Source organism: Telopea speciosissima, chromosome 5 (genome assembly GCF_018873765.1).
Source record: "Telopea speciosissima isolate NSW1024214 ecotype Mountain lineage chromosome 5, Tspe_v1, whole genome shotgun sequence".
Classification (NCBI taxonomy): Eukaryota; Viridiplantae; Streptophyta; class Magnoliopsida; order Proteales; family Proteaceae; genus Telopea; species Telopea speciosissima.
The window spans coordinates 3,964,165-3,982,552 of NC_057920.1; the positions used below are offsets into that span (position 1 = coordinate 3,964,165).

At 39.2% G+C, this 18,388-nt stretch overlaps 1 protein-coding gene across 4 annotated transcripts in view; it reads left to right on the forward strand.

Annotated features, from left to right (window-relative positions):
* Positions 1-289: 289 nt before the first annotated feature.
* The window catches only part of LOC122660975 (alpha-glucan water dikinase 2), a 41,131-nt gene continuing 23,032 nt past the window's right edge, over positions 290-18,388 (forward strand). For 2 of the 4 annotated variants that reach the window (XM_043856245.1, XM_043856244.1), the window contains exons 1-19: positions 291-610; positions 689-798; positions 897-975; positions 1,126-1,217; positions 1,329-1,482; positions 11,190-11,513; positions 12,363-12,473; positions 12,619-12,717; positions 12,827-12,961; positions 13,237-13,325; positions 13,661-13,795; positions 15,620-15,782; positions 15,860-15,949; positions 16,028-16,213; positions 17,081-17,143; positions 17,246-17,296; positions 17,430-17,489; positions 17,581-17,733; positions 17,835-17,918. In XM_043856245.1, coding sequence (XP_043712180.1) covers positions 539-610; positions 689-798; positions 897-975; positions 1,126-1,217; positions 1,329-1,482; positions 11,190-11,513; positions 12,363-12,473; positions 12,619-12,717; positions 12,827-12,961; positions 13,237-13,325; positions 13,661-13,795; positions 15,620-15,782; positions 15,860-15,949; positions 16,028-16,213; positions 17,081-17,143; positions 17,246-17,296; positions 17,430-17,489; positions 17,581-17,733; positions 17,835-17,918 — 2,250 coding nt within the window. In that variant the 5' untranslated portion in view covers positions 291-538. Of the gene's footprint in view, positions 611-688; positions 799-896; positions 976-1,125; positions 1,218-1,328; positions 1,483-11,189; positions 11,514-12,362; positions 12,474-12,618; positions 12,718-12,826; positions 12,962-13,236; positions 13,326-13,660; positions 13,796-15,619; positions 15,783-15,859; positions 15,950-16,027; positions 16,214-17,080; positions 17,144-17,245; positions 17,297-17,429; positions 17,490-17,580; positions 17,734-17,834; positions 17,919-18,388 lie in introns of all 4 variants that reach the window. The other 2 variants (XM_043856247.1, XM_043856246.1) reach the window with 2 other exon arrangements.

Consider the following 18,388-nt stretch of genomic DNA (forward strand, 5'->3'; position numbering starts at 1 on the left):
GCAAATTTGACCTGATAACCGGGTTTCAATTTTCATGGAGTGAAGACTACTATAGAACCAAGAATTGAACACGCTATACAATGGCTATTACAACTGTTAAAAAATGGTAACCATCAACATCCACCTTACTTATCTCCCCCCCCCCTCCACCAAAGCACTCGTAGGAAATTTGGGTATTTATGTTGATGAATATTCAACTTGCAACTAGGGAAGAAATTCAATTCATAAGATTATTGTACTTTGGTTGATGCATTGATGAATAGAGATTCCTTACTGACTTGTCTTTTCTCATGCAGACCTTGTCTAAATCAACCGGTGAACGATATGCCAAGTAATGAGCTTTGAACCCCACAGATGAAAATTTTGATTCCTACCAAAATGTGAACACTTGATTTCCTAATGGAACCAGCTGTTAGATTCTACTTCAATGAGCATGTGCATTCTTCAAGAAGTCACGTAATAGGAGCTACATGTTATATATGAGATGTGCAATGCAACAGAAAGAGCTTCATCTGGGTTTTGGCATTAAACAGTTACGATGGCAACCCCAAAGTCTACTAATCATCCTCAAGTTTGGCATTTTAATCTTGAGGAGGGAATGCAGCTTCAGGTAGTAGTTTTGACAGTAAAAGATGGAAACATATTTAGAAGATTAAGTTATTTATATGGGTTCTCTTCATTCTTATAGGTTTATGTGTTTGGGTCTTCCAATGGATGCAACTCAAGGGTTGAACTTCAACTTAAGAACTGTTCAAGGACATGGATTCTTCATTGGGGTGGCCTTGACCGTGGGCAAAAGTGAAGCCAGAACTGCACCAAAATTTCCTTTCATTTTGGTATCATCTCCAATCTCATTTGCAATGACAAGAATTTTTTGTGTTTGAATCCTCCTACAGGAACTGGGTCATTCCGGCTGATCATCCTTGTGGAACAAAAACCTATAAGCAGATTGCGCTGCAGACACCTTTTATGAGGGTTTGCCTTCCCATTTTTCATGCTCTGTGGACTTTATTTTTAACTTGAAACAAGACCTTCTGACTGTTCCTGTCAATACACTTCTTTGATGAAAGTTATCTATCCAAAAGGGAAAAGTCTCCTAAATTTATATATTTCATTAATTTGCAGAGTGGAGACATCTACTTGATCGTCATTGAGCTGCGGGATCCTAAGATACACGCTATTGAATTTGTTTTAAAAGATGGCAGTCGTGATAGATGGTTGGCCTTTTCCTCTAGCTGATCCTTTTGCTTGAGCTATATACTATTGTACATTGACGTTGAATCAAGCATTCTAGACCTTCACTAATGTCATATGGCTTTGTTTTCTAGGTTGAAACTGAACCAAGAAAATTTTCGAATTGAGATACATGAGAATGAGTCTGTTACTTCTCATCTATCTATACCAAAGGATTTGGTAGACCAGAAGGCATATTTACTCTGGGAAAGTAAGGGAAAGCCAATAAGCTCACCACAACAACAAAAGGTTAATCTTCTTCTTTACTTGAAGGAAAACATATTTTAAGTTCATGCTATTATGAAAGGTCTGACAAAAGATCAGCTGCTAAACAATCTAAGGAAGTTAGAAAAGTATTTCAGTGAGGCACTCCCGACAGAGGGCAGACCTCAGTGCAACGGTAAGGTTGCTCCATTGCGACCTAGTGGTCGCGGGTTCGAGTTGGGAAACAGCCTCTCCAAGAAGCGGGGGTAAGGCTGTGTACATTATGATCCTCCCCAGACCCTGCAGTGGCGGGAGCCTCGTGCACTGGTACGCCCTTTTTTCACTCCTGACAATGGGGGAAAACTCCAGAGCAAAGGGGGTGGGGTGTCCATCTCACTCTTGAAGTTTCCTCTTTGGAATTTTAAGGCTTGGTGATATCCTGTACTATGTTCTGTTAGTTTCTTTTACGGGGTCTGCGGGATTGGGGTTGGTTTATGTCAACATCACTATATCTGAGTTGGACTTCAGTTTGGTTTTCAATAGCTGGGAGTCAATTATGACTAATTGGGTGTTGTACCGGTTCAAGGAAGTTTGGGTGGCGGTGTCGTGAGTTGGGGTAAGGTCATGTAACAGTTGTTGATTTCTCTTGGTAAAAAATTTCTATGTTTCTTTTCATATTTTAACTGGACTTTGGTCAAGATTGGGGTTACTTACTATTGTTTAAGAATGTGACAATAAGAATTTTCAAGTGATCTTGGACTCGTCTCCAGTGTCTGAGATTGGTCGGTTTGGGATGGATAATTTTCCTGTCACAGTTGACAGCTCAAATTGACTGTCAAAAAAATGGTTTAGATTTGGTTCTGCTCCAAAGACATTGAATTTATGAAAATTACTTTATGGGAGTATTTGGGTTTTTATTAGGAGAGGACTAATTATGTCAAGGTATGGAGGGCTTCCTGAGGGATGTCCAGTGGATGCTGATTATCCAAGGAACAACAGTGAGAAGCCTTTTTTTTTTTTTTTTTTGGCGGATTGTAGGTTTTGCACTTATACTAAACACATTATCAGTGCAAAACCTACAATCCACAAAAAAAAAGACAGGAATTTTTTATACTAAATACATTATCATACATTCCCGAGTGTTCACAACTAAGTTTTGATGATAACAAAAGACAGGAATTTCTGATCCTCTCCCATGTCCGACCGCCTTGGAGTGGTGCCGCCACCACCCGAGGATCCTTGTCCCCCTCCCAACTCCTCTGCTACCTCTCTCATTACCCCTTCTCCTCCCCTGGGAAGCTTTGCCTGGTCTTCCCTCTTTAGTCAACCTATATCTCCCTTGGAAGAGGGCCTCCCCCTTCACTTCGTGCCTCCTTTCACTTCCGGCTCCTCTAAAGTTGCCTGGTATGATTTTGATCTCCTTGTGAATGAGGAAAAGTAGTGGGAAAACTGCCTTGTTGGGTACTTCGTAGGAAGCCTCCCTCCTTTCCCCTTTGTCAAATCCTCTCTTTCTAAACAATGGATACTGTAGGGAGGTTTAGAAGTTTACCTTTTGGGCAATGGCATCTTCATCTTCAAGTTCTCAGATGTCGGAGATAAAGTTCATGCTCTTGAATGTGGCCCTTGGATGGTTTGGTGGAAACCGATTCTTTTGCGACAATGGAACCATCTTCTCCAACTCAATTGTCTTGATCTTCGCTCCATCCCACTCTGGGCCTCTCTGCCTGGTCTTCCACTGCATTTCTGGTGCGAGGATGGGCTGAGATCGTGGGATTAGTTCTAGGCAAACCTCTCTTCTCTGATGGGAGGACAAAGTTACAAGATCGACTGGCCTTTGCCAGGATATGCGTTGAATTCTCTGCTGATTCCCCTCTCCCTTCCTCTATTTTGGTTGAAGATGACAAAGGATTCTCCTTCAGGCAAGCCGTCTGTTTTGACTGGCTTCCGCCCCACTGCACCTCCTGTAAGTTATTCGGCCGCCCCTCTGGTAAATGCCCTGTAAACTCCTCTTCTTACCCCACACATCCTCCGGCCCTGGCTTCTGATTCCCTTCCCCCCTCCCCTCCTCTACAACCCAACCCCTGTGCTGGTAATTTTGTGCCTAGCTCTCAAGGCCCCATCACTTCCCTCTACGCCCTCCCCTTCCTCCCACCACCGCTACTCTCCCTTCCACTAACCCATCCCCCCCCCCTCTGTGGCTGCTGCCACAGCCGGTTGCGCAAGAAAGAACGTCAGCGGGCCTCGGCTTCTACTTCGTCTCGAGGGCATGAGCCAGCTAACCCCTCTGGACTGTTGTTCCGTCGTCCTGGAACCTTCAGTAACAACCGCTTTCTGTCCTTGGGTTCTGTCAAGGACAATACTGGTTCTGCGATGTCTGACAACTTTTCCATCGAACCTCTGGTCATTGACAATGCTCGAACCAATGGTTACAACCAGTCTTCTTCCATGCAAAACTCTGATGCCTCTCTCACCTTCAATTGCGCTGCTATTCCTCCTCCTGAGGCGCTGTCCTCTACAGCCGTTCCTCCTCCCAAGGCATTGCCCTCTACAGTCGATCCTCCTCCCCTCTGTTTGATGCCTAGTCAGTGCCCTATCTCATCTTTCTCCTCCTCTCTCCATCTCTCGGCGTCTAGTCTTGACTCTTCAACTCGGGGTTCAAAGCCCCTTTATTCCCTCGATCCTCTCTCCCCCCTTTTGCCCCTTCCTTCTGCTTTGGTGGGCCCCACGTCTGTCCCTACCCCTTCTCCTATCATCCCCTCCCCTGACTGCCTTTATGGGCCTTATCCATCTCACCCTCCCTCCTTGGCCCACATTCTTTTGGGCCTTCTCCCTCCTCTTGGGTCGAACCCAACCCCTGATCCTGGTGGCCTTTTTGGGCCAGCCACTTCTTGCCCTTCCTCCTTGGCCCATCAAATTTTGGGCCCACCCTGCCCTTGGACTGACCCCCCTAACGCCCTTCCCTCTCTCTCTGATCCCTCCCAGCCCAACACCCTCCCCCCCCCCCCTTCACGTCTTCCGCCAGTGTGACTCCAACATCCCTCCCCATCCCAGAAAAGGCCCTACATTGCCTACTCCTTTCCCAGCAGTGAGAAGATTTTGTCGTTAAGTATGGAAATCAGAGATCATGCCCTCTGTTGCTGGATTTTAGACCCTGTATAGGTCGCTTTGTTGTGGTTGTCGGTTCCACCCCCCCCCCCCCCCCTCTTTGCCTGTTGTTGTTGTGGTTGGTTGGGGTTCCTCCCCTTCTCTTTTGCAGGGCCTTGTAATTGGCTTATGATTGTATGTTTCCTTCCCCCCCCCCTTTTCTCTCCCTTTGGTAATGAATTTTTTTATTCATCCAAAAAAAAAAAAAACATTATCATGCTTGTACATCTTTTCCTTTTTTCAATAATTTGATTGAAAGATTATCATCTTTCAAACATTGTACTAACAATAAATGTGCTTTAAAGAGCTAAGCTTATGCTGATTCTTTCGCAACTTTTTAAGAATAAATGCAATTAAAATTAATAATCATTTGTCAAGATGTCTGAATATTTATCAATGAATCTGAAGCATGTGACTGATTTGCATGATGGTGAATAGTGTTGTTGCTGAACTCCTATGCTTTTAAAGGATTTAAATGCTGCTATAGACTTGTTATAGGTTTAGGCCTTACGAGTTATGATATGTTTGTATAGTTAGATGTTAAGGTCAATTGCATTCTAAAATTTTTTATAAGTCACTCAAATCAATGCTTCAATAGCCCAAAACAGGGCCAATATTCACATTTTTTGTTATTGTGAAACCCTAATGAGACACTTAAAGTGATGTTGAAGTGTCAGGAAAGAGTTATTTTGAATTTTCAAAAGTTGCTAGAGGCCCCATCGAGGTTCCCCCTTGGCCCCTTACTTATGTTGGAGAAAGTGAAGTTTGTTAGTTTTTGGTTATCTTCTACACAAAACAACTCGAGCACTAAAAGGTTGGGGGGTGGAAGTGGTTGAACTCTTAGTTTCATCCTTCTGAGTGTAATGTAGGGGGGCTAGGCTGCAAGAGAACAACACTAATGCTCACACAGAAAATCAGGATCACAATGAACTAACACACAAAACATAAGGGCAGAAGATAACTGAATCAATAACTTAAATATCAGGCAATAGGATGAGGCTGGAAATCAAGTTGAGTAAGGTTAATGTCCTGCTGAACAAGTGCTCCAAAGATGAGAATAATCCAATGGACAGATCTGTAGAAAACTCACAAACAGAATTAGAAAGTATAAAGTCAACAAAATAGGAAGAGAGAATTAGTATTTCTGCAGATTGACTGATTAGATGGGTCTCAAGCCCTGGTCAAGTGGAGGGTCTTTAGAGAGGATTGAGACCTCAAAATCTGAACCCAATCCAAGGTCTGAATAGGCCAGAAACTTGTTAGCTTTTAGGGTGGAAGAAGGAGAAGAGAAGAAAGAGATAGAGAGTGCTCCACGGTTTTGGTTTGGTGTGTTATGTCTCAAAACAAGAGACTAACATGTTTATATTGAAAAGAATAAGTAATTACACATAGGCCCTTGGCCTCATACAAATGACAAAAAGAATACACAATAGAGGGGTTATGTACATATATACCCCTGATACAACTATTCACTATTCTTAACACTCCCCCTCAAGCTGGGTGGTATATGTCATACATACCCAGGTTGTCTAACATAAAACTAAAGTGATTAGAGCCAAGTCCTTTGGTGAAGATATCTGTCACTTGTTCATTTGTTTTCACAAAAGGAGTACAAATAGCCTTAGAGTCTATCTTCTCCTTGATAAAGTGTCTGTCAACCTCAACATGCTCTGTCCTGTCATGTTGAATTGGGTTGTGAGCAATACTAATGGCTGCCTTGTTATCTCAATATAGACTCATAGATTCAGTCATCTCAAATCCTAATTCTTGGACAAGTTTCTTCAACCACGAGATTTCACACACACCATGAGCCATGGCTCTAAACTCTGCTTCAGCACTTGACCTAGCTACCACAGGTTGCTTCTGACTTCTCCAGGTGACTAAATTTCCCCCGACAAAGGTACAGTATCCAGAGGTGGATCTTCTATCAGAAATAGACCCGGCCCAATCAGCATCTCGTATATACTTCAATTCTCAGTGACCATTCCTAGAGAAGAGAAGACCTTTTCCAAGGCATGACTTAAACGAGATCGCATCAGATGTCTCATCTGGGTGCATGATAAACCGACTCACCACTCCAACAACATAGGTGATGTCGGCCGGGTGAGTGAGAGGTAGATTAGCTTACCTACTAACCTCGATACTTTTCAAGCATCCACAAGAGGTTCACCACAATCTTCCCCTAGTTTGTGGTTCTCGCTCAATAGGGGAGGAGATTGGTTTGCATCCTAAGTAGCCTGTCTCTGTAAGTAGATCAAGAACAAACTTCCTTTAGCAAACATTGATCCCTTGCTTGGATCGTGAAACCTCAATCCCCAGAAAATACTTCAATAGACCGAGATCTTTGATCTCAAACTGCCGAGCCAAATAAAGCTTAAGCTTTGAGATCTCAGTTTCACTGTTTCCTGTGACCACAATGTCATCAACATAAATAATGAGAGCCGTAATGGTGCTGTCCTTCCTTTGACTGGTAGGTCTCAGCTGTATAATTCCTATTCTGTTTGTTATGGGAAAGATAAGGTAAAAATTGCTGATGGTTCCTTCTCTTCTATTTCTGGTAAGGGAGATATCCAGGTCGCCCCACTTTTACCTTTGAAGTCTGTTTTTCATGTTCCCAACTTTGCCACTAACCTTCTTTCAGTTAGCCAATTGACTAAATCTTTGAACTGCTTTGTCACCTTCTTTCCTACCCATTGTCTTTTTCAGGATTTGGTGACGAGGAGGGTGATTGGCAGTGGTGGTGAAGCTAATGGCTTGTATGTTTTGGAGACTGGTGCTTCCCCTGTTGTGCAAGCTCAGTCTTATGTTTGTGGGCAAGAAGATGGACGTACTCAGGAGGATATTTTGCTCTGGCATCGTCGTTTGGGGCACCCTTCCTTTTCTGTTATGAGGAAACTGTTGCCACATTTATTTACTTCTTTTCCTGTCACTCATGTTTTTCATTGTGAACCTTGTCTATTTGCCAAAAGTTGTAAAACAATTTATGCATCTAATGGTAATAGATCTACTTCACCTTTTCATCTTATCCATACTGATGTTTGGGGGCCTTCCCCTGTTACTTCTTTGCGTGGCTTCCTCTACTTTGTTTCTTTCATTGATGATTTTTCTAAGGTTACTTGGGTTTACCTTTTGAAACATAAGAGTGATGTCTATGTTGCATTTAAACAGTTTTATGAGTTAGTGTCTACCCAATTTCACACTCGGATCCAAATTGTCCGCTCTGACAAAGGTGGGGAGTATATGTATAGTGGTTTGGAAACCTTTTTTTCTGACCATGGCATTATTCATCAGGTGGCCTGTGTTGATACCCCCCAACAAAATGGGGTGGTTGAAAGGAAAAATCGCCATCTCTTTGAAGTGGCTAGATCCCTTTGGTTTACCATGCATGTTCCAAAAACTTTTTGCTCTGATACCATGTTAGCTTTTAGGGTGGAAGAAGGAGAAGAGAAGAAAGAGATAGAAAGTGCTCCACGGTTTTGGTTTGGTGTGTTATGTCTCAAAACAAGAGACTAACATGTTTATATTGAAAAGAATAAGTAATTACACATAGGCCCTTGGCCTCATACAAATGACAAAAAGAATACACAACAGAGGGGTTATGTACATATATACCCCTGATACAACTATTCACTATTCTTAACAAAACTATGGTCAAAATCTGAGTCCAGAATAGGGGGTTTGCTGAGATCGAAGGCTGGAAAACTTGAAGAAAACTCTGCAATAACAATGGAAATAAAACATTGATGTGCAGGACACTATTGATCTGGTCTATAGTAGTTAGTTTTTAAAATTTGACTTCTCAAAGTGGGTTCTCAGTTCTCACTATGAGTCTAATGGGTATAGAAGTGGTAATGCTCAAGTATACACGAAGGCACAGTAGCCTATTCCATTGGAGGCTTTCTTCATGAGAATAAATTAGTTTTGCCACTGGAAACTCTGGTTTGCTTGTTGATGGTGGCCAATCCATTAGGCTTTAAAGATTCAAGGTGTGCTAGTATGTACTAGTTAGTAGAATTTACTTATATGAAGGAAAGTGTTTTACATGGCCCCATTTAGGGAGGCTTTCCTACACGGTACACCATTTTTAAGCCACAAGGATGGCTGATCTTGATGATTCCAACCATTGGCTCTATAGAGCACCCATTGGGTAGTCTCAATGTCAAATTTTGTGGCCTATCTCAATTATATGGCATGCCATCTAGTTGATTTTATCCTGTGCATTTTAAGCCATAAAATCAAGGTCAAATTAATATATGGCTGATATGGCAATTCTACCCATTAGATAGATAGAGGACCACATTAATTGGCAAACTGTAAAGTTTCAAGGCCAAAATCAATCATATGGCCCATCATATCTTTGGTCTTTTCCCAAACTATTCATTTCTTGACTAAGATTAATGTGTTGATTGTGGCATGTAGTGTAATTCCTTAGGGCTGAAACTTACCACATGAGTGAAGGGTGATTATTATGGACACCAATTTTGCGATCTAACTAACACGACAGATTTTTAGAGCTGTTTCGGAAAGGCTTCTAATTTCTAAAACAAAACCGTGTAGGAAAAATACAACAACAACAACTCGGCCTTATCCCAACTAAATGGGGTCGGCTACATGGATCCTTGCCCTCCAATCAACTCTATTCGAGGTCATACTTGATGCAAGGCCTAAATTGTGCATGTCTTTCCTCACCACTTCTCCTGGGTAAGGTTTAAAGTATCAGTATTAGGTATCGTATCAGTCGGGTGATTTTAAGAGACGTATCGTATCGTATCGTATCGTATCGGATATACATATCAAACAATACAAATACGCATAGATATGGTCAAGATACACATGTAAATACACTTTTTGGAACAAAAAACAATATAAATAACCAATATATAACAAGTGTCATGCATAAACACTAAAATGGTGAACAATGTATAACCAAACAAGTGCATTAAATTGAAATTGTTATAAAAGATGAGGTTTCTTACATGTTGTAATCGTCTATAGCCATGAAGAGTATTGGATGATGCAAAGGATGATGTTGTAGCACTTCTTGATTTGTTTTTTAATCTAAAAGTGTGAAAAAACAAGATTAAATGCAAGATTTTAGATTTTTGGTTGAGAGTTATCCTTCATTTTTTTCGTTAGATTAGGAGTTGTATCGAGTCTGTGAGTGAAATTGGTTTTTTATGGAATGTATCGATGATATCGGTATATATCAGTATGTATAGAGCTGTATCGGCCGATATCGATATGTATTAAACCACCCACAGAACCCTTTCCAGGTCGTATTGATACCATTGATACGTATCGTATCGGTCCGTATCAGTCCGTATCGGTCGATACATTTTGATACAATTAGAGACAGTCCATTTTTGTTTTAAAAAAAAGAGACATATCGGTATGTATCGTATCGGTATCGACTGATACCGATACGTATCGGTCCATATCGTATCGCTGCGATCGATACTTTAAACCATGCTCCTAGGGCCATTTTAGGTCTGCCCCCAACACTTTTTGTTCCTTCAATCTGAATGAAATCACTCCTCCGTCCTGGAGCATCCAAAGGCCTCCGTTGAACATGGCCATGCCAACTCAAACGACTTTCTCGCAGCTTATCATGTATTGGAGCTACTCCCAAATCAGCTCTAATATAATCATTCCTTATTTTATCCTTCCTTGTTTTGCCACACATCCATCTCAACATCCTCATCTCCGCTACACTGAGTAGGAAAAATGTCCCCTACTAATGGATTTGTAGTTCTTTGGATTCTACTCTAATTCCATTGCTGTTTTGAATCTGGATTTCGTCTCCAATGATCAGAGCTCTTAGAAGGAACCTACAAACGTTACTTGAATTCCTGACCAAATGACCACTTGACTACCTAATTTAGATACAATGATACATATGGCTAGGAGAAAATTCAAGACCACCGAAATCTCATTAAAATTTTAAAGCGGCAAATAAACCTGGCTGCACCTCTTAACTATCCCTTCCCCTACCAAATTCTTCAAGAATCCTAATTTTTATCATCTTGAATCCTAGCCCCTTGCTGATTTTTGTGACCTGCAGCAAGGAATCATCTTTTTAGTCAACTGACCAACTCAAAATCACATTCTCAACTTTAGCATTAGCATTTGTTATGGATTTGCCCTCAAGTCGGTAATCCTAATTGTCTTATAACTAGCAATTCCGTAATCTTGCTCTGACCTTCTTTTTTTTCCTTTTGAATTGACAACCAAAAGAAAGATTCTTTCTACTTCTTTTCACAAATCCGATACCAAACTTAATTTAATTTGTCAATATGATCAAATAAGTATTTGAGATTTGTATAAATTATGAAATATGACAGAATCTCTTAGGAAAGAAATTGATTTTTTTTGGAAAGCAAATGGGGAATAAAATGATTGATGCCACATGACTGGAATTTTCATGTGGAACAGAAAACTTAGGAGCAATTCATTTTTTATTTCTCTTTTTGTTGGGACACCAAAGTTATTTTTGGTATTTAGGCCTTACTGTTCTTTTTTATTGTTTGGATCTTAACATTATTTGGCTTAGTTTATATTCTACTTTCATTTATCATCTCTCATTCTAATATGACACTTATCCGATGCAGCAAGACTCTGAAGATGCTTTAAGAGAGCTCCACAGGGAATTTTCAAGGGGGATTTCCTTGGATGAACTGCGGAATGGTATTCAGGGAACAAGTACCAGAAGGATCAATGATAATAGAGCACTTTCTGAACGTCTTAACAGTCCAATTTCATCCATTTGTCAGAAAAGGCGTGATGTTGGCCAGTGGTTGCACAAGTATTCGGAAAGACAATCCAAAGGCACCCATCTGCCAGTATCAGTTCTACTGGATCTTGTTGAGAAGTATAAGGGAGGAGATAATGTGATCCTGCGGCAAAGTTTCCGTGTTGGTGACTTTGAAATAGTGGTCAACTTCAATTCTTTGTTTAATCCAAAATTCTATATGTGGGAAAAGATAAACTTTGATGGCCCTTTGAGGAAGTTTTCCCTTGATGGTCCACCTACTTTTATCCAGACATTGGGTTCCTCTTGTCAAACTGACCTTTGGATGGGAAAGCCCCCATGGATTAGCCATATGTCAAGTCCCGGCCCTATCTCCACTATAATGCGCACCGTGTTGGGACTTCAACGGTTTAAAATGAAGGTGTCCCAAAGTCTCTTCATGGGCCACCTCATTTAAGCCATTTGGAGCGTTCCTTTGGCCCTATCGACCATTGGATAGGAAGGCCACACCCTGATTTAACCAAGTTTCAAGACTTGGGTCCCATCTCCTTGGTCTGGTCCACCTTGTTAGGCCTTCTACCCTTGTATTTTCGAGGTTTTAAAATCAAGGTTTCCAAAGTTGCCAAATTTGAAAATTTTAACCAATTTCCATAGCTTAATGTCTCCATATGGGAGAATGGGATTGGGCTGAAACTCACCACATGAATAGACGATAGTGTGGATAACATGTCCACAAAATTTAAGCTCCAACAGAGATGCCAAATGGCAGATAATTGAGCCGTTGAAGACACATATTGTTTTCACTCTATTGCTGATATGTGTATCCAATACATAATTCTATTTTATCATGTAACCATAGTTCATGGTAATAGTGGTCTGCATTTTATCTGGTTATCATGTTTTTGGAACTTGTGTCCATGTCAAACACTATGAAAGTTTTCTGTATCTATGCTGCATTGAGCAAACATTGATGGCCACATTTTAAAATCTCTTTGTTGCATAGAAAATCTTATTTCCAATTTTTCAAAAATAGGTTCTTTTGAGAACTACCATGGCTGACCATCGGATGTTGGTTGCTGTTAACATGAAAGGCACCACAGTGCTTCACTGGGGTATGTCAAAGTCATCTTCTGGAGAATGGTTGGTGAGTGTTATCATTTCCTAATTATTGGACAGCAAGCATTATGGAGTACTGCAAAATGATGCAAATGCAATAGATTAAAGTAGTTATGATTTTCTGTAGTCGACTTACTGCTGCACTTTGTAATCCACCTTTATTTCTTATGAAGACCCCTCCATCAGATATATTACCTGAAAGGTCAAAGCTGCTTAATGGTGCATGTCAGACTTATTTTAAGGATATGCCCACTGGAGAAGGGTTTTTTCAGGTGATGCATATTTGATTATATTTGCACAAAATTACATCCTTTTTCTCCTTCGTTGATGCTTGACATCAACTTGTGTTCATTTTTACGTGCATATTTCTTAATAATGCAGTTTGTGGATATCAATCTCCAACAAAGGGATTTTCTGGGAGTTCAGTTTGTCATCTGGTCTGGCGGATCTTGGATAAAAAACAATGGATCTAATTTTTTTGTTTCCCTGAAACCAACAGACCATAAATTTGGAAAGGTCATTTTCAGCATCCCTCTTGAGTAGTTAAATGTGTTTACTGTTCTGTGTTTACTTGATTATATTAGCTTTTGTGCCTTAGTTTAGCTGTTTTAAATGGTCACTGCATCTCAAAAAATTTTTCCACCCTTTTCCTTTTCCTTTTTCTGCGTGGTACTCTATCTCTTATTTTGTGGTATTTCTCTCTTTTTGGTTTTGTTCAGTTTTGTTTTTGAATCTTACATGTGACATAATGTTAGTTTTTCCAGTGCATGACTAAAGCATTAAAATTGCAGGGGGATATGGATGGAAAAGGTACTGTTAAATGGTTACTTGATGAAATATCTGAGAGGGAGAAGCACGCTGAGAGATCATTAATGCACAGGTGACCTCTGAATTATTGTATCTGGTAGAAATGAACAATAAATATTTGATTTATGTGAACAATTCTATGCAGTAGATTGAATTTGTATTTGTTTCAAGCTGAATGTGAGTGGCTATTGATCTTTACGTACATTGGACCAAGTTTGTTGTAATTTTGTATCCGATGGATATTGTATGATGCAGGAGTACATAAACTGTGTTAGATTTGTCCACATGAGAAAACTGAGATGATCCCTTTTTTTCTTAGTTATTTTTGTTGAAATTTTTGTAACGTGTACCTTTCAATATTGAATTTATTATAGTTTCCTGCTAATGATGTGCATTTGCTTGGCTTAGGTTCGACATTGCAACAGAGTTGACTGAGCGCTGTCAAAGTGAAGGAGAGTTGGGGCTTATTGGTGTATTTGTTTGGTTGAGGTTTATGGCATGCAGGCAACTTACATGGAATAAAAATTATAATGTGAAACCTCGGTAAAAGATTGTTCTTCGCTATTTTTTTTTCCATTCTCCTGAATTTTGTCGATTCTTTGTGAGAGTTCAGACTTTTTTGCCTTGTGCAATTTATTTCCTTTCTCAATCTTCTGTGGGTGCTAGAAATATCCATTGAGTCTGATCAAGATTAGTGTTTATGTTTTTACTTTAATTGGAGACTTTCTGACCTAAGTATAGAATCTAGGAATTACTTGTTGCTCTTCTCTTATTTTTTATTCAGTCATCCTGATAAATCTTAGTTTTATGCATGTGCTGTCAGTGACATTAATGACTATTCTTGGATATTATTTTTCTGTTAAATGCACTATGAATCTAACTCGGTGAGATTTAGGAAATACTTATAGTTATTAAAAAAAAAAAAAGAATAGTGTGGACATATGCATTAAAGAAAAAAAAAAACAGAAAAAGAAATTTTACAATAGAAGTAGCATTGGTTGGATATAATTTTCATTACACCAATTATTGTGAGGAACTATGGCTGGGGGATTCTGTTGATCTTCCTCAAATCAGGTGTCTAGTGGCCATCATTTGCAGTTGATTGGCAGTACACCATGGGGATGTTGTATATATGTTGGAAGTTTCCAGTGCAACAGAGAAGCAAGATGGAAGTAACTGTGTCAGGTTCAGATATTGAGGATGAGGAGTTGGTAGTGATTGTAATAAAAATTCAAGACACAGAACACAGGAATTTAAGGAGTCATTCAGGAAGTGAAGCTGGCATTTGGGGTCTGTATGTAGAGTAGTAAAATGCTTCTCTCTCTTCTGTGGATTCATGGAATTGAAGGTGAATTTCTTCTTGTTGAAGTGGATTCCTAAGCGCTCTTGTTCTTTTTCTACTTTCTGTTGTAACAACAATAACACCACTACCCCCTCCATTGACCAGCTTGAATTTCATTGTTCTTCTCCTAATCTCTAAATTTGGCTATGTTCATTTACATAGCCATTTGGTTCAAACCCAAAACCTCCATCAACCTGCTGTTTCAACAGTTTCTGTTGATACACAAAACCCGCCAACTATACCATTAAATTCTACTATAGTCCTATCTCTCTCTCCATCCAACCAATTCTCCCTTTTCAATTATGCACAGCCAGCACCCATACTACCCATTGACTGTTTCCCCTCTTATTCAATGTTTTCTCTCTCAAACTATCACACTAAGAGCACCAAACAGACCCATTAGTTTTTATTTCCTAGTCCACTTAAGATTTTAACATTTCAGTCTTATCCTTGTTTAATTTCTCTCTTTGTGATACTTAGTTCTAGATTATTCATTTATGATGTTATAGATCTTTTGGATCTCTCATTTGTATGCCTTACTTACAGAATCTGCAACAAAAGCATAAACTGCATAAATACCACATGATAGGGGATAATTCAATTTTACTTCATATCCTACAAACATATATTGCACCAGAAGGTAGGAGTTCAGCAAAGGTTAAAGGAATAATTAGAGAAAAAGTGAGTCAGAGAATATAAAAAATGGAATCAAAATTCATAAGTCAATAAAACTTAGTGAGGATATTGTTCTAAACAATTCTTATGTAGTGCATTCACACTAAGCAACAAATTTTGACTGATTTGGATTGGTTTAATTGGCATGATTGCTATCATCTGTTAGTCCATATTGTTCTTAATCTGCTGTTCAATCCTTTTATCTGCCTTCAATGCTATTGAGGCCTACAACAGAAAAAAATTTAGGCTTTGGAATGATGAACATGTGGAACCAGAAGGTTCAGAATATATATTCATTTGGAGCTCTGGACTGTATATTACTTGCATGTCTGTTAACATTGTTTTTGCAGTGAGATCAGCGCAGCTCAAGATAAATTTACAAGTTTCCTGGGAAAAATATATTTGAACCAACCAAATGATAGAGAAATTGTGAGACTAATGCTGGCAAGCATTGGCCGTGGAGGTCAAGGTGAAGTTGGGCAAAGAATCCGTGATGAAATACTTTTGCTCCAGGTATTATTTACCTCCTTTCTTTTAATTCCATTGTGACTCTTGAAGATAATTGTGTTCTTGATTTGGAAATATGTCAGAGAAATAATGACTGTAAGAGTGGGATGATGGAGGAGTGGCACCAAAAATTGCACAATAACAGCAGTCCTGATGATGTGATAATTTGCCAGGTAAATTATTCCTTAATTACTAATCTATCAATTTTTACTTTATTTAATTCTAATCCCGTTTGTTTTCTTTTGGAGCAGGCTCTATTGGACTATGCCAGATGTAATTTTAAAATTGATGTTTATTGGCGTACGTTAAATTCAAATGGTCTTACAAGAGACATCCTTGCAAGTTATGACCATCCAATTGTTTCAGAGCCCCGTTTCAAGGCTGATACCAAGGAAGGACTTATCCTTGACCTTACATCGTACTTGAGGACGTTAAAGGTTTGTGTAAATTTAAGAAAAAGAAAAGAAATATGCTCAGTTATGAGTGTCTGGAAACATACAACTGAGCCTCCATGATCATTGCTGGTAGATATTCAAACAGAACTTCTAGTACATCATTTGGTATATTTATTTCTTCCAGTCTTTTGCCTATAAGTTGTTAATTCGCCAATAGGGCTGACAACTTGTACATGGCTCCTCTCAAAGGAAGGTATTCATTACCTCGTGCAGCCTTAATGTTCATCACTTCATTGAAATCACAGAATTTACTTATTGGGGAACACAAAGACACTTGCAGTGCGTACCATTGTATCAATATTTCCATTGGATCTTTACTGATACACATCATTGACACACTTATGACATATCTATCTGGTCCAACCAATGAAAACTCAGTAGAACTCACATTGGAGATCTCTCATCCAAATTCAAAATTTACACAATCTTACTCCAGTCCTCCATTAACAACGTTACGGAAGTAGAATAGCTATAGAGAAGCTCCATTATCGGATGAAGAAACATGAGATCATCTAATTAGGCTAAGGTAGAAGATCGCACAAAGATGTCTACCCCCCTCCCCCCCCCCCCCCAAACAAAAAAAAAGGGGAGAAAGACGAAGCAAAAAGGTTTTGAACCTGTAAATACCATATGAACTGCATATGGGGTGAACTTTCCATTCTCAATAAATGGATGGCAGAAACACAAGAACACTAGCCTTCAGTTTGTTCTCAACATTTTCTTGACAAGTGCTGTATTTCAGGTTTTATTTTTCTGTTTTTCCTCTCTTTGTCACAAATATGAGAAGAGTGCTTTTGAAATCTTAATCCTTTTGCGCCTCTCTTCCCTTTTGTTTCTTTCCCTCCACAGGCTGTTCATTCAGGTGTTGACCTTGAATCTGCGATAGAATCATGGCTGAGTTACTCTTCCAAGGTAATTCTTGTGTAATGATTTTCAATGAGTTCTTTTGACTTGCTAACTTTCCCTTCCTCTTCATGACTTGCTAAGAGATACTTTTTCCAACTTGGTTTATAGCGTCCTGGAATCCAAGTAAATTCTGTTGGTGGTTTATCACTAAAGTTACAGGTACTGGCTCTCTAAAACTTTGAGTGATGTTTCTTAGTTTATTATTCAGTAATTCTTAGATAGATTGTTCAGCAAAGTCTCCCATTTGGGACTGGAAATAACCTCTCATTGTCAACTTATCAATTAATGGCAGGAATGCCTGAATTTCGCCAAAGTGCATATTAATGACAAGAGCATTCATCCAGTGATGGAGGTTTGTTTTACTCAAGGAATTGACTTTGAAAGAGATCTCTGTTTTAACTATAAAGAATTTTTGTGTTTAATTACCAACTTCATTTTTCCAGAAATTATTAGAATCCCGAATTGAGCTTCACCCAATTCTGCTTAAGTCTCATGAAAGGTTTAAAGATTTACTCTTCCTCGATATTTCCTTGGCTTCGGCTGTTAGAACAACTATGGAAAGAGGACTCAAGGATCTTGACGATTCTCATCTGACAGTAATAATTCTTTTCACAAAAATTGTAACATAGTTTCCAAAATTAATTGATATTTGCTGCACCAAAAAAGTAATGATTATGCTGTTGGAATTATTGAACAGGATATCTTTTTCTTTGTTAGTTTGATGCTTGAAAATTTATGCCTATCAACAGTCAACAATGAGGACGTCATTTATTGCACTAAGGTATTTCCTTTGTAAAGTGTGAAATTCAATTGATAGTCAGTACCCAACATAGTTGACTTTCTTTCTGAGGGAACATTATCTTTTATTTTTTTGCCATACAATTCTAAGAAATCTATTGTTTGAACTCTCTCTCTCTCTCTCACACACACACATAAATGCATGCCTTTGTCTCCCCAATATATTTAACTCTCTGCTAATGGTGATCCCAGTTCTTGCTACTGTACTTTGTTGATTCAGTAGTGACATTATATTAGAATATCTGCAATGGATTGATTGATAAGTTTGACTATCTGAAGACACTACATGACTTATATGGACTTAAGAATGCTGCTATATTGCCATGCATCTATCTTTACACCCACCAGTTTTATACAATAGTGAGGGGAATGAGGTTTTCTTTTTAAACAAATGTGCATCGATTGATGCCTCCTATGCAGGGTGTAAGCAACCCATGTGCTAAGAATGGTGGG